The sequence below is a fragment of the Phalacrocorax aristotelis genome, chromosome 1, assembly GCF_949628215.1.
Source record: "Phalacrocorax aristotelis chromosome 1, bGulAri2.1, whole genome shotgun sequence".
Lineage (NCBI taxonomy): Eukaryota > Metazoa > Chordata > Aves > Suliformes > Phalacrocoracidae > Phalacrocorax > Phalacrocorax aristotelis.
Window position 1 is genome coordinate 120,074,878 of NC_134276.1, and position 16,930 is coordinate 120,091,807.

The window sequence follows — 16,930 nt, forward strand, 5'->3', positions numbered from 1 at the left end:
AAAGAAATCTGAAACCTAATCTACCTCCAATGCTGCGGTACAACCCAGAAACAATGCTTTTTCTTTTTCAGTAGAGTTACATAGTGTCATGAATTACTAAAAAAGATGTATTTTGGGGATTAAAGAAAAATCCACATAACTGTTCATAGATTTGTGGTTTGTTTTTTTTTTATTTCCTATAGTCAGGCGTGCTGCTTCCCTATTGCAGAATTGGAACTTGGAAAAACTTCAGTTCCAGAACCTTCAATAAAGTCTTCAGAGGTTTTATCCATGTACCTTAACTGTCATTCATAAACACAAAGATAGTGCATAGTCATTATCGTAAATCAAAAATAACTTGACTGAACTTGACAAGGTACCTGGTTCTGGAAAACAGAAATTTGACCTTACATTTTATTAAGTTCCACAGACCTAAAAAGTTAACATGCATAATGGTCTTCATTTTGAAATTAACATAAATATAATTTTAAATGTCTTTTCATTTTGGCAAGCAGCATCATTTCTTTAAAAATCTGATTTGGATTCCCTGATTTAGAATCACTATTTTCACTTTGTACATCTATTCAGAAATCCTTTAACAAACTGACAATGAAAGGCAGACATAACTTTTCACATTTTGCAACATGCAACATCTATTATGTTATCCAGAGCAGACTAGTGGACTAAAATGAGTACTTGAAATTACAAAATAAAAGTTTGCTTCAGAAGCCTTATATGTGAGAACTCAGATTCTGATTTTTAATCTTTTGAAAATGTCTTAAACCCAAAGACTGAGTGGAAAGCAGTTCAGGTGGCTGATGCTACAAGCAGTGCTTGGAGATCAGAGTGAGGAGTCTACAAAGTGCAAGAGAGCCAGCCTTGCAAGTTTAGAACATCAAACGGCTTTAATGTCATTTACTGTCTTTGCTGAACAAGCTCACTCTTTTCGATGTATTTCATACTAAAGGTAGCTCCATGCCAGAAGAAACAGATGCTGAATCCTATTAACAACTGCTGGTTAGCCTGTAACACCTTCATCTTCAAAGATTTGGGGCAAACTTGCTAATTAATCTTCCTGTGACTAAGGTAATTTAAATTTCCAGAGAGACAGAAAAGTTAGCTAAACAAAACAATAACTAAAAAAGTCCCAATAAGACAGCTGCCTTTGAAATGGATGATGTTTTGACATTTTCCAAAATAACATGAGGACCAACTGATTTTGCAAAATATTTGATAGCTGCATTTCCAAATTGAAAAATGCTTCACAAATGTGTTTCAAACCACACTACCACCGTCTGGTTAATAAGTGGACAAAAATCACCAGCTAATTTTACAGAACTCCCCGTAAGCAGTAAGATGTGATAATGACTTTCCATATTAGATGCTTGGGCTAGATATGAACTGATAATAATGATACTGAACGATAAATATCTCATTAAAATCTCCTTCCTCTGAGATCCTCCTCTCAATTTGCAATGCAAATTAAGTAGCATTTTCTGTGAAGACCCAGAGAAACTAACAAAACTGTCAGCTGTTAACTCTGAGCAACTCATAAAATAATGATCTTTTTACAAGGAAGACTATCAGCTGTTTATTTTCTGCATTTGGTATATGAGACAAATTCTTGCAATTCTTGCACTTAGATATAGCTACTAATACAGCTAGAATAACAAAAAAAAAATTACAGACCACATAAAGAGATATCCTGAATTCTGAAGTGTTTTTCTCCCCTTGCTTGCAATATAATTCTTTCCTCCTCTCCTAAATATACGTTTGTGGTATAAAGAAACAACAACAGCAATATGTGATACTGACATTCACTTGCCAAAAAGTTGTATAGAAACAAAAGCAAATAGAGAAGCAGTTTATGTTACTGTGTGGATTCCTTCTCCATTTTGCAATCAATCACAGACCAGGCAGAAATTCAGAATTTCTAAAAATCAGGTGTTGGAATTAGAAAAATATTTCAAATTTTTTTCAAATGTTTTTTTTTCTCGGCAGAGGCTGCAGATTAACTTGGCTATTCTCGTTTTATAGCAGGTTCACGAAGACTAAGTAACTTTAGTTGTACCTACAATCACAGATGTGAACACACACAGCATCTATAGGAAAGCTGACATAATTCTTGGGTTGCCTGTAGCCCGTATCAGAGCCCTTATACCTCAAGGTTACACTCTCCTCCAACAGCTTAATGCACTTTGGGATACAGAAATGCTTTATATTTCTAAATTTAATATATTTTTTTTCAAATGGCTGTATAAGACTAAGATTCATACACATAAAATATTAATATACACTGTAACTCTAGAAAGCCGTCATATATATATAAAATATGAGCATCAGAAATATAAATAAGGAAAAAAAATCAGAAATATCAGTAAGTGAACAAAAAACAGAAACACATAAAAAAATGAAGTGTTATCCGTCCATTTAAGATTTGTACTGTATACAAAATATTTCCACTGGCGTGACTTTTGGCTTACATTTTTTTTCCCCTCGCAAATGAAACAACAACTAATAAGCCCTTTCAGACCACAGCCTCACCAACTGGTGAGCAGGTGGGTGAAGTGATTCTGTTTCCCCTACTCAAGTTTAGAAAACTTTCCATCTGCTTTGTATCTGCATGAAATGTTCACAAATGTGAAGGAATACACAGTGGAATAAAAAATAATAAGCTCAAGAAGAAAAATAATGAACCTGATCAAAACTGGAAGAACTATGAACTCACTTCCACCCTAAAGATATCCAAACAACCTAGGGACTGTTATAAAAATGAACATATTGCTCAGAAAACAGGAAAGAACAGCAAGACATAACTCAAATAAAAATATCATGAGGTTGTGCTTTAGAAAACTGCATGACTTGTACCTTTTTTTGTGTACTGAGTTCTGTTCCTACAGACCTTAGCAGAGCTAGATAACTCCAGGCAGCCTAAAAAGGACAAAAAACACCCAGGTGTCCATAAACGGTGCTGGTCTTGTTAGTAAGATCTCAAGGTGGCCACCTGATTAAAAAGTTAATTTTGACAGGCAAGAAAGAAATCAGCCATGCTCTCTACTTTACAAGGAACGGGATAGGAATTTTCACATGAATTAGAGATGAAGCGCAACAAACACCATGAAAGGTATAACGAAACTTCTGTTGTGCTGAGGTTACGAAAAGCTTTTGTCGACGTAAGGTTCACAAGCACGTAGAATGGTCTGCAAAGAGATGAACAATAAGGGTAAAAACATCCCCTCGGGTATCAAGAAAATATTAGATGATATGAATTGGCCAGATGGGAGAGAAAGCTGAAAAGGAGATACAGAATTGAAGGCTTTGACTCCTCGTCTGTATTTCTATGAGGTATTAGTATAAAACGTGCCTGGGCTATGGCCTGGAATCAGACACACAATCAAGCACATCCTTCAGTTGAAGTCGGTTAACAATAACGTACCAGAGGACAGGGATATCTTGTGCACCTCCAGCAATGTGCTTTTAAGTAGGCTACAACAGCACTGTGGCTATTTTAAATAAACATCAGCTCTAAAATCTGTAAGAAGAGACAGGCTTTGCATCTGCAACAGACATCGTCAGGTTAAACATTTTTCCTGACCAAGTGTATTCTGAACACCTACGAGCATATGGTGGGCATAAAGCTTTAGCATTCTTCCAGTAGCACCACAGACATGGCTAAAAGAGAGCTGGGACCTCTGTAATTTAGATTAATTGCTTATTTTGGGTATGAGGAGAGGTGCTGCAGGAGTACTACAGGCTCAAATAACAACTGAGAGCAGCCATCTGAGCCGACGTAATCCCCTGAGCCCTTGGGGCTGAGTCGCAGAGTGCTTTACCTCTGCATTGACGCCTGTCCCTCTCTGGCTGCTGACAGTACAAGATACCGGCAGGGATCCGACTGCGGGTCTCCTCGAGAAGCTGCTCTGACTCACTGCCCTTTCGTATCAGTTACATATTTCTGCAGATAAAGCTACATCAAGATCCAAACCCATTTTAAATCTGGCTTCTCATTTTTCTCTGTCACTCTGTCAGAAAGCAATGCTGGACCTCCAGTGCTCAGTCCCTTGCCAGCAGCACCACCGGCTCCCGCTGCAGAAGGAGCGCACATCACCTGCCAGCAGAGCCTCTTTGCAAGACATGAAGAGGGTGTGGAGCTGGCTGCAAGTTTTCAGCCAGGTCTGAGGTTTGAGATTAGTCAGTTTGGCAATGGTTACATGGGGATGGTCACAGATTTCCACATCTGCACAGGACTGCCCAGCACCCCTCATGTAGTCATACCTAATTCTTGGTTTTACTCAAGTTTAAGGATAGCCTGGGTTGGTCTGAAGACACTGACACGGGGAGAGTGAGATGGAGGGACCATGGATCACACCTTCCCTGAACTGCAAAAAATGGCTTCCCAGAAGGGAAGGACTTGGGCTCACCCATGCCGGTGTGCCCACCACCTGGACCCCACAGCCCCCCGTCTGTCACCGGGGAGTGAGGAGCTGCAGAGAGGGAGAGATACTGCACTGCTTGGGAATGCAAGGAGTGCAAGGACATAGTAGCGGAAAGGTAATTGGGAAGGAGGGAATAAAGATCACCTTTGACATTCCCCTCCTCAGTAACGTGCTCCACATCAAAGCCAAAGCAGCAGCCTACCATGAGGAGCATTTCACTGAGAGCTCACCTAAAGCATCTTTGGGATGTCCCCTCCTTCCTTCCCCACACTGTGCCATGAGCAGAGAGCCCGTTATCATGGTACTGATGTGCAGCCTCTGCTGCCTGCACCAGTAAAGCATAAAATGAAATCGGAGCAAAGAGAGCAAGAGAGAGAAGGGAGAGAGCAATACTGCACTGTGGTGCTCCTGCACGGAACCCAGCAGGTGCAAGCATTACTTGGACTGAATTTGGTCTCTGTTAGGGGATATCAGCTTTTACTGGCTAAGAAGAGGTAAACTGGAAGCGATCGTTCACTATTGTTTTCAGCTCTGCTCTGGTTCAATCCCCTAACTGGAAGGACAGCAAACAGAGAACATTTTGCTTCTGTTTGGAATGGAAAACATGCAGCACTGGTTTCTGCAATCAAATCCCCAAACCAAAACATGATAGTCATGATTCCCAACTCCTCTGTTCAGGAGATTGCTTCAGTATATCCCTACAAAATAATTATTTCCACCAGTCAATTGCCAAATGAGGGTGTAAGGTCTTTAGAAGAAATACACTTGACTAGAAGATAGCATTTAAACAGTTTAGGGTTTTTTCCAACAAGTTTTTGGTTGGTTGGTTGGGGTTTTTTTGTTTTCTGTTTCCTGGCAGGTAACAGAAATAATTGCTTTGGTAAGCGTGTTGGTTTGCTATGTGTTAAATGCTCACCAATTAAATTGTTGAAACATAATTACTGTGCAAGCAGTATTCTCGTTATATATTTTTAAAAGCAAATCCCATTAGTATGGCTGCCTCCCTCCTCCTGTTTCTGTTTTCTTTTTCACGCCTCTGGAGTGGCAGTAGGAGGCAATTAGGATGGCCAGCCTCCAGCTCAGGATGCAACACAATGCTAGTAGGCAGGAAAAAGGAGGCAAGGTCCATGTCACCTGCACAGCAGGCTGCAGCATCAATGCGGTTCTTCTCACTGCCTTAGCTCCATTTTTCTTCTGTGCTTTTCCATTCGATTGCTATGGAGAGAAGTGTGCTGTGTTACAAGTAAAGGCCTGAGAGGAATGTTTTGCTGTGTTCCTTTTTGAAACTTGCCTCATGTCAGACTATGGTCTCTTGCCCACTGAAACACTCTCCAAGACCTGGGTCTGAAGCAGCAGAGCGCATGTCTCCCTGACTCTGCCTGCTTTGCAGACAGAGGATTTTGCACTAGCGTTCACGGTAAAAGTAATTCTACATCTTTTCAGATCACTTCACTAGGAGTTTGACATTTTGTGTGTTATACAAACCAATCCGCTTAAACTCTACTTAACTAAAGCTCTTATTTCACCATACCCTCATTATGTCCTTAGGTGTCACCACACTCTTCAGTTACTCTTCCTCAATGAGATAACCCTTACCTCATCATAGTGATGTTCCAGAGTGTTGACTAATCAGGATTATAAATGAATGTTTTTAATGCAATAAGGAATATTGCACAGGTTGGAAATGAATTCCTGGTTAAGGCATTGATCTAACAGGGAACGTAAGTGCATTTTTAAGTTTATGAGTCCTACTGAAAGCAAAATGATTATTCATACTGTTAAAGTTAGGGTGACTTGTCAGAGCAGAGCACGAGAGTGTCGGATATGTGTTTGGACCCAATTCAGAAAGATACTTAGAAACATGGCTAGCCGTAACCTATGAAACACTAAGCACTTAAAACACCACATAAAGTCAGAAGGGAAAGGAAGATCACGTGATGGCCAAATCTGCCATCTGTGTTTTTCCCCCAAACCTCCGCTTAATCTTACAATGGTTTTCATAACACTAAAAATAACAGCTTTTCACGATTTGAATACGTAATAGCAAATCATTAATAAAAATAACAGCAATAATAAAAATAAAAATAATATTAAATCCTTCTCTCAAAAGGATAGTCAGGAAGCTTTCTCTAGCCTTCAAGATTGCAAACAGCTATGGTTAAAAGTTGAAAAAGTGGGCGAACAAAGTAAATGATTTCTAATTACGGAAGATGAAGAAATCAAAGACATTTATTTATGTGCAATGTAAGATCTAATATGTCACCTTGCTGCTGCATTGGTGATTATTTTCAGACTGCTGGGATTACGGATCAGCTTATCCAGGATGCTGACAATCTGCTCAAACTTGGGTCTGTTGTTTCTGTCTTTCTGCCAACAGTCCAGCATCAGCTGATACAAGGCAGCTGGGCAGTCCATAGGTGGTGGCAAGCGGTACCCTTCATCAACAGCCTTAATCACCTGCACAAGGATAAAAGTTTTTGAAAACTTAAAGGCACTTAAATCAATCTGTTTTTATCAGTTTTGTGAACCACATTAACATGGACATTTTATGTTTAAACAAATGTGTTTATTCACTAATTGTCTTGTCGTGCAATGCCTCTGGTTTATCTGCAAAGTAAACCAGGCAGTAAATTAGGCATACAGAAAGGGGAGTTAAGATACAGTATGTGACTTTGAGGAAGGTGAGAGTCTAGAAAGGATCTCCAAAACTCACCCGTGATTAACTAAATCCATAAACAAAAGCTACAGGTAGTAAGGCGCTTACTTAACTATGACAAACTTCAAAAGGTCTTGAATATCTCTCATCTGACAACTCTAAGCAACACATGCCTTCCACACTCTCCAGTGGGCACTGCACTCGGCAGAAAACCAACCTACCCCCTCACAGGACATCCCGAACTGACAGACAGAAGGTCTTGTGGATGATCTCACAGGGCCAGAAAATATTATTAAAACTTACCAGAGGGATAACTGTACTCTTCCTACTAGGCAGTGCAGGCCCAATTCTCTTTTCATTTGTCTAGATTGACAAAATTTGTCTAGATTGTCTACCATTTGTCTAGACTGAAAAAAAATTAGCCCTGAATTTATACTGTTATAAAGCTTTTTAATACAACTTTTTCACTAGTGTATAACACCTCCTGATCAGTCCTACAATATCTATTGCACGATGAATAAAACCCCTAATGTATTCTAAGTTGAAAATTATAAAGTCATACTCTGTTAATCTTGCTTTTTTTTTTTTTTTACCTGGATCAGTTAATTCAAAAGCAGGGAAAACTATTCTAAGTCAGAAGAGGGATAGGAAAACAGTCCATGGGTTAAGCAGCCATAGGTTAATCCTTCTGTTTCTGATTTTAATATGATATTATTAAAGGCATTCCATTAGTGTACCAGCCTACCTAACACGCTTCATTAATCTCCACAAACAATAAAAAAAAAGTTCATGACTAATTCGAAGAAATACATAGTTTTCTGCAGAGACTTCGGTTCCAGATGTATTAATCTGAAAGGAAGTGTTCTTCTATTTTTCCTTGTTTAACAAAGTAATATAGAGAATGTCTGACTACATTTATATTACTGACTTTTTAAAATTTAGTACTAGTAACTCTACACACCATCCCCTTTGGAAATCTATTTGTGTTAGTTACTGCACTTCAGAAAATTCAGTTGATAAGTAACTCCTGTGGAATAACTCTAGGATTAATAAGACAACAAAAAAAGAACCCAAAATAGATATAATAGAAGTCTTATCTGGGGAAACATCATGCTTCTTACAAAAATACAGGGAGTGATCCATTAATCATTTGGATTGCAAGCTTGGATAGTTTACTAATGTTGCAAAGAAGCCTCTATTGGCAGTCTTCTAATCAAGATCCCTCTACTTCTCATTTTCCCTGTTGATTACTTCCAGAAGTAATTTGGTTTCATACTTAAACTCTTTGCAGAAATGCTGCTTCTCTTTCTCACAATCACCAAGAGCAATGTATTCTGTGTATTTGACAATTACAGAAAACTTCTACAGAATATTATACAAGTGGAACCAAAGGGGATCAACAGACATTTAGGAAGGTTTTCTAACAATAAGCTAAGGAATTTAAAGGCAATCACCTAATTGCATTGGAATTGTTTGAATCATCCTATGAAGAAACACCAGTGTGATGAGATTCTTTAATAAGTTCCTTCAGAGGTCCAAGATACCCTTCTATAAAGATGTTGATGATTTGTCAAGTTCATTAGAACTTTTACTTGACCAGGGAGATTTGGAGATTTTAATTTCTACATCTTATTCAATGTCAACGTCGAAAACTCAAAGCCACCTGGTTTCATTATGCTTCACTTCCTTTCACAGCTTGATCCTTTATTTGAGAACATAACTCAGATAACAATATACTCACATCCTGGTTGGACATCTCCCAGTATGGTCTTTCTCCATAAGACATCACCTCCCAGAGAACAATCCCATAGCTCCACGCATCACTGGCTGATGTGAACTTCCGATATGCAATGGCTTCTGGTGATGTCCATCGGATAGGAATCTTGCCCCCCTAGGAGCAAAACAAAATAAACCAGTCCATTTTACCGTAACACAATGAACATAATTTTGCATTATTATTTATTTTATCTCTGAGATTCTCAGTTATCATTATATTGGTGTAAAAACAGCATAAGCTGGAAAACACTATTGCCATTTGTCATTAAAGCAGAGGAAAGTACATTACAGTGCAAAATCTACTGAAGCTATAGATACATAGCATAGCACAGATACTGTATGCGTGTACATATATATATAGATATGCACACATATAAACTAATGTGTAGCATAATATCCACAGATAATAACGAATGGTAAGTTAAGTATGGTTGATTTTCAGTTATAAAATGTTTGGAAATGGGCAAGAAAGTCATACAGCAAAAGGATGAAAAAGCTAGTACGAGGTCCTTGCTTACATCGTAAATCCCTTTGCACAGCACAAGAGGGCTGGATTTGGCTATCTGTAAGGTGTTTCAAGTGAATTCCCTGTTGGTGTGGAACCTGCGAGGTTTCACCGTGGTTTTCCCCCCATCCTCTCCAGGACATTCAAGAAAAATGAGGGGCCACGATGTTGCTCTGTTTCACTAATGCCAAACCTCCAATTGTACAAGGCAGTGACTGTGACATTATGCACAAATTTCCCACTCCAAAGCCATCAGAGACAGTCACCGAAAGACAGATTTGGATAGGGTCATCTGTGCAGAGGGGAGAGTGCGAAAGTGTCAGCTGGGGAAGCAGTCTTAAACATTTTTTTACAGTCACAAGAGAAGCACGCCATCATTAAATGATGTAAACTTGAATAGAATTAAAGCTACCATTACAATTAATATTGTAGTTAAGGGAACATCTCTAATTATGGCCACCATTTGGTGCCATAGGTCAAATTAGTAAAATGCACACAAGCAGTCTCAGGCTGAGTTTCTGCAATATGAGAATTAGAGGAAAGAAACAATTTCCAATGGTGCCAGCTTTGACAGAGGTTTTTAATACTCTAATTTGTGAGTCACACATTAGGAAAAGTCAGTCCTAAAAGAGAGCAGTGCAAAAGTTGTTACTTAAGGTAATTCTGGAGTGAATGTATTTGAATATAGAAAACTCTGATAGCTAAAGTCTTTTCCAGTTCCAGGGATGCACAACATGTACAGGGATATATCCTGAATATTTCACACTAGACTAGCTATTTGAGGTGCTCTGCAATCCCATTTATGCTACAGTCTGATCATACATCTATCCTCACAATAACCTGTATGGGAAGGGAGTGGTCTTATTTCCACTGACTAACGAGCAAGAAATAAAATGTAAAGATATTAATGCTTTGCCTATGCTTCCATAAAGGGTACCTGCACTGAGGGTAGCCATACACTCACCAGCTTTAGATTAACTACCTCGGTTAACAATAGAAATGTGGACGTTAGTGTTAATTAGAAACCTAAATAAAACCCATGCTGGAGCTTAAGCATCTGTAATCTCGTGGTTAATACTGCACAAATTAGATTAAATATAAGCAACGCAGATAGGCTTTAACTCAGGCTGCAGTTTAGACCTGCAAAATGTCACTAGATATGTCTTAGAGACTTGGCAAAGGTCAGAGAGGGAATCTGTCTTGGCATAGAGTTTATATAGATCCCTCCATCCTACTTAGCAGACTACCTACCTTAATCAAAAGACAAACCTTTATTTTGCACACAACCCTTAACACTAGGTAAACACTTAATTTCCACATTATTTGTGGAACAACAAATAGGACACAGAAAATAAATCGCAGTATTTGAAACCAGTGTTTCATCACAGAAGCCAGACATCTCCCTCTTGCAGACTTGGAAATCTATAAGATGATATCCTTTAGTCACAAAAAGCACATCGTATTTTCTATTCATTATAAGTGTATTCACAATTCCCAATGCTGCTCCATAACAGCACTGAGAATGTAAAAATTATTTTGATTTTCTCATACTCTGTTGAGAAACTATAGTATACGTACTTTACAAACGTCCAGGGTCCCTCAGTGAGTCCAAGGCACAGCCAAGAAAGAAGGGAAACTCTCCTGTGCCCTAGTCTTTTCACAACAAATCCACTCACACTTTTAGATATGTGGATGATAAAGAAATCAATCCCACTTTTTCAGCCTTTTTTCTACACATACCAGTAGAGTGAACTTTGATTTCCAATAAAGAATGTCAATGCCGGGGGGAAAGCCATGTCTTAAATTTACACAGACAAAACCCCATGAACAGAAAGAGCTTCCAAATCAAATGTCTCCCGCTTGTCCCACAGGCTCAGAAGTCGCCCGCAAAACTGAGCGAATTTATAGCGCAGCTGCAAGGCCAAGGTGCCCGAGCGCTGCCTACACAGAGGAGCGGGTGGGGGGAAGCATGGGCTGCTTGCTGAGGATGCCAGCCCTCCCAGCACGGACCTGCCCGCAGGGTGCTCGCCCACCCCAGCCCATCTCAACTCCCAGGACAAAACTGCCTCTATGCTACCCAAGAGGTAAACTGCAAAGGACTTCTACAGATCAAACTCAACCCTGTGGAACGCATCTGGAAAGGAACTTGCAGCTCGTGGGGCTGCTGGAGCCCAGGCACAAGGGGCCACCACTATGCCCCATGGCTGGCAGGGGCTTCTGAGATCCAACCCCCTGCCAGCGCTCCCACAGGTGAGTGTGTCCCGCAGGGACCAAGCCAGACCAACACTGGCATTCAGCTTGAGATGTGATGTTTCAAATTCCTGGCCAGGTGGAGACATAAGACAGGTAACTGTTGATCCTTGCTGCTTCCAATGGTAGCACTGCCACATCAGACAAGCCCCAAGCCTCCACTTCTCCTGAACCCTCCTCCCCTTGTGCCCACAGGCATCAGTGCTGCTGGGAAAGAGACTGGGCCATCTGATTTGAAGGAAAGCAAGGTACAGAGCTAAGTGTCATCAGTGGGGTTGTGGCGATGTAGACAGGCTGGGCCTCATTCTCCAGCATTTGCTTCAGCTACATTTTAAATAGAAGGATGGCAGAACATATAACTATGTCGTGCCTCATAAGAAAGCCCTTGATGCAGAGGGTAGTTACGTCGTTTTTCTTGCATCAGCATAATGGCTGGTTCTGTGAAACACAGAAGTATCATTTTTGAGTTTTCAGAATCTTACTCTCTAAAGAATGTGAATTTCTGTGAGTGGCTTCTTTTAATTTCATGTTAAGATACGAAAATGGAACCCTTCTTGCTGAACCCTAGAGAAATAGTTGCCAGACGTCACATGGAAAAATGTGCTCATGGCTAGAACATGAGCACTTTAGGCAAGGGCAGGAAATATCACATTCGATAGAAGGTCTTTAGCTTTACAATGTTATGGAAAAAGTAATTTATACAATTTGAGAAACACATTTACACAAAATGACATTAATTAGTCTCCTAACATTTTGGGACTGCTTTATTGCATCATAAGGAAGATTATGAACTCAGAGAAACAAAGTTGTTCTGGCTTTGTTTTTTCTAGTGAAAAATGAAGGTACAAGAACCCTAGATTCCATTACAAGGAAATAAATTTTCTTTGCTAAGTCTCAGCTGTAACTCTATACAAGCTTACAGATACATGTAGTATTGACATAAACGAGTAAAATAAGATTATTAAAATGTAGCTAAAAAAGAAATCAACTGCCACTGACTAGAGTGTAAAACTATAATTTTGCTATTCTACTCCCCAGTTTGTCATAAAAATGTCAATCTTATCTTTGTATTTAAAAAGGGACTTGGTTGACTTGTGTTTTGAATAATTTACAAGCAAGAACAGCAAAAAAGGAGAGTTCTGGTAAATATTTTTTAGACAAATAAGCATTTTAACACAAAAACAATCTCCCCCAAAGGATTATGCAACATTCACATTTTAGCAGGTGTCCAAATATCAATATATGCAGAAAATCTGAAGAGTCGTACCAAATTAAAGGAACAGTTTTCTATTGCTATTACCTTTGAAAATTATAGGACTTGCTGTAATTCAAATAATCTATTTTGAAATTAAAAAACATAATAATTCAGCATTAGAAAAATCCCTTTTCAATTCCACCACTTTTGAGAAATACACATCTCATTTAAATACATATCACCTCTTCAATTTTCTGCTTTGCCAGAAATTGGGATATTCTTTGCAATACCCTTTGCCAGGATCAAAGGTATTTGCATAAATTAAACCAAACACCTTCTCCTAGACCACAGAGTTGGAGCTAGGAAAACTAAGCTCCCATAGTTGTTTCTTTACTTGCCTCTTGTTTTTTATCCCCTTTCCCCAGTCTCCCAATATTTAAAACTAGTATAATGATACCTACTCTGTAAACTGTTATGATGAAAATGCTAAGAAATCCTACCTGGGTTGCTGGTTTGTTTTTTTTATTAATAATGCAATGTATGACCATTAGGCTTTCAATCAATTCAATCATCCTTATCTGCTATCTTTTTTGCTTATCCTCCACTGGCAAATCTCAAACTCTAATATTATTGGTTGGTATTACTGGGCTCCTGCCCCTCCAAATTCGTACTATTGGGGCTGAACATGTAAGACAAACTTTCTAAATGAAAAATTATTACAGATATGCCTAGGAAAAAGTTTGCCTAAATCTATTTGATACAGGCTTATAAAGAGAAATCTGCATATGCATGCATCGCTAGTTATTGGTAATATATTTACTGATTATTTTCTGAAGATAAATACAGGTTTTACATATTTTTGTCATGGTCTCCCTTTAAGGGCATGCTCATCATGAAGCCAAATAAGCTGCCTGAATTTCAGTGGAAAGAAAGCATTAGTATTAGAACCTGTGGGAGTTTGTTATTGCAGCTCAAAATCCCAGGCAGTCTAGGTCAAAGAACCACTCTCGGGGTTTGAAATCAGTGAGCCAGCAGTAACCGAAAGTTTTATCTGCTCTAGATGGAGCTGTGATTCCTACAGTATCTGGCCGTTCAGCATAATTCATCTAAAGTCAATGAAGTCCTCAATTTATTTCTAGGGCGTCTGGCACTCCAGCACAAGGCAGCTGTTTCCAGGCCTTCATAACCCATTCCAATATTCTGATTTATAATCTGTTACCGGGTGACTGCCACAGGCAACTAAGCCACAGGCCTGGGGAGAGGAGAATCAAGAAAAATGGATTCTAACAGAATTATTAGAAGAACTTTGCAGAAAAACCTGAAATAAAAGCCTGACCTTAATTCATTACACAAGGACTTAGTCTAGTTCAGGAGATATCTTACCAGTACAGAGCAAGATGGTTTCATGTGAGTGAGATGAGCCTGACTTACCCTCTTAAGCACCTGAAAATTACCTGATGCTACTTGTTCATCCCTTACTAATGAATATTTTATCTTGATATTATCTCCTCCTCACGTGGGAAAGGATAACGGAGCACTGCTGCTCTCCCTCATGCTCATCAGGCCAGAGAATTTGTGGCTTTTTTTACCACACCAGTCAATACATTCAGACTGTATCACCGTGTTTTTGCATACCTAGGGAATGAACAAACCACGACAAGTCTCTGTCAAGCACCAGCCGCAATAAAGCGTGCATAACAGAAAGGAGCTGTGTGCCCTTCCCTGGGGCACACAAGGGAGCAGTGCCTCACCATGCCCTCCCTGCTCTGACACTGTTACCTGGGGGCACAGGCTACCAGAATACTTGCCATCAAAGCACAGCATTTTTTGAAGTGAAGTAGATTTAATGAGAAGTTATCCTTGCAAATATAATAACTGGACAGTGTTTTACATTGGAATGCCATGAAGAGCGGTGATGTATGCAACTATGCGTTTAAGTAGTCAAAGTTCATCTGCTGATTACCCAAATATTGTGCCTTTGAATGACATAATTACAGTCCCTCTACATGTGTGATGGCTTAAATTTAGTTCCACTTCATACTGTGTCATTAGTCCACCCACTTGTCATACAGACATCTAAAAATAATAAGAATAAAAAGGATCAATTTGACACTGACAATTTTTATACAATCTTGGCCTTTCAATTAAAAGTGAATAGGTACAGAGAATGTAGATAATTACAGTACATCCCCTCCGGCACAAAGGCTCAGTAAAAAAAAAAAAATCCAAACACTCAGTCAGCCTAATTCAAATGCTGGCTTCTGCTTCTGTAAGCAGGCAGACCACAGGCTGCCAAAGCCCTTTTGTGGTATCAAGTCAGTGACAATAATTCAGGAGGTAAAAAATGACCCTGTCAGGTAGCAAAGTTTTCTTACAACTCTTGATTCCCTGAATTTCACATATGCACCTGTGATCTTTGCATTGTCCTTCAGAGCTCCTGTACAATAGCACGAATATCACAGATTATGTATTGATATATAAAGGGATACATACGTTATTGATATATAAAAGGACACATGTTCATATCCTTTATGCAAAGCTTCAGACGCAGCTTCTGAGAACTGAACAACATAAAATTTCACCCACTCAGTGGTGCGTATTGAATGCCTGAAGGGCTGACTGGGCTTCTTGGGGATACACCAATCTTGAATTGCAATTATAAATTAAAGCAATGGAATTTTTCTCAGGCTTCGACATTTACAGGTGGAAAATAGAGGTAGAAGAGGAGGCTAAATAGATAAAACTTCTATCTTTGCAGCTAATTCTATAAATTTCCCTGGTACCACGATACTAAATGGACAACTGGCAGTGGGAAGAAGTGGAGGGGAGGCAAAAGTCTCTACCCATTAATATAACACACATTCTTTACTGTTTGAATATTTGGGATTGTGGTTATTACTTGGTGGGGTTTTTTTGTTAGGTTTTTTGGGGGGGGGGGGGGGGGCGTGGGGGTGTTTGTGTCTTTTCAAAGATCCTGCTGAGTAGTTGTCATCTTTTATTGGTAAAGGCATTAAATTGTTTGGGATGATGCCATTATTTTAAAAAGTGGCACTATTTTCATCTTGGTTTTACCATATAATTAGTGCCTGTGAAATGCACTAGAAGCAGACTAGGAAATGGTCCTGTGTTTTGTGGTATCACTAAGCAGCAGGAACATGAACTTCCCAGGTTCTTCCAGTGGACTGAAGCTCTGCTTCACGCTCATGATCCCCAGTTGTTTAAGCTGGGGATCAAACATACTCCAGGGACACACTTCCTGGACATGTATACAAGATTCACTTCAAAGGAAACTTGAGCAAAAAGATGAATAGCAAATAGCCTTGTCCTTCTCTCAGAGTCAAGATGTGGCAGAGGTATATTCAGCAACTACTTTTGAAGAAAATTAGATTTGTCCTAGGTTGTATTTGAAGGTTTTAATTATCTGAACATCTTCCTGCAGCACTTTGCATATATACCATAAATGCCAGATGGAGTTTACTGAACACAGATGATTACACTTTACAGAATAGTTTCTTTCCATCGGATTTCACTATCTAAATGTAAATAGGCAGGTAGGCCTAGAAAATAGGTGGCAGAAGAAGAGGAGGAAGAAGAAAAAATATCTACATTGCACTTGGCCATAGGAATTTCACATGTAACTCTGGCCAGAAACACTGAAACCCTGTGCACCTTGGTTTGTCCTAGCTCACCCACGGATATGAGTCACTGGCATTTGTTTCATTTTCAGGGAAGCATGCTTCCTTTATAAAGCTGTATGCTATGCAGTTTGATGGGGAGCTACTTTTTCCTCCCTTACAACTTTTTTGGCTAAGTTAACCAGGACTCAAAGGTATATCCAGCACTTTATGTGAATACACAAAATGCCATTACTAAATTAAAGATTAATTTGCACGCTCAGATGAATTTTGGAATAAGAGAATTGAACATCGAAGCCTGGCAGAGATACATACGTCCGAGCGGAAGGACGTGAACCAGCCATGTGGCAAAGCTGTGTTGGGGATAGAAGGAGACATAGAGACTTCTCACCCATGGAGATATTAACAGAAAGGGCACGTGTAAGAAACATGAGATAAATACGCTATGCTTAGTGCTGCAGATTAGTATTCTGTTTTGGGCATCACATTTAAGGAAAA

The 16,930-nt window shown here is 39.3% G+C and overlaps 1 protein-coding gene across 2 annotated transcripts in view; it reads right to left on the bottom strand.

Moving 5' to 3' along the window:
• The window catches only part of EPHA3 (EPH receptor A3), a 229,837-nt gene that overhangs the window by 12,342 nt on the left and 200,565 nt on the right, over positions 1 to 16,930 (bottom strand). For both annotated transcript variants that reach the window (XM_075103532.1, XM_075103522.1), the window contains exons 14-15: positions 8,813 to 8,962; positions 6,679 to 6,872 (exon numbers count right to left, since the gene is read on the bottom strand). In XM_075103532.1, coding sequence (XP_074959633.1) covers positions 6,679 to 6,872; positions 8,813 to 8,962 — 344 coding nt within the window. The remainder of the gene's footprint in view (positions 1 to 6,678; positions 6,873 to 8,812; positions 8,963 to 16,930) is intronic.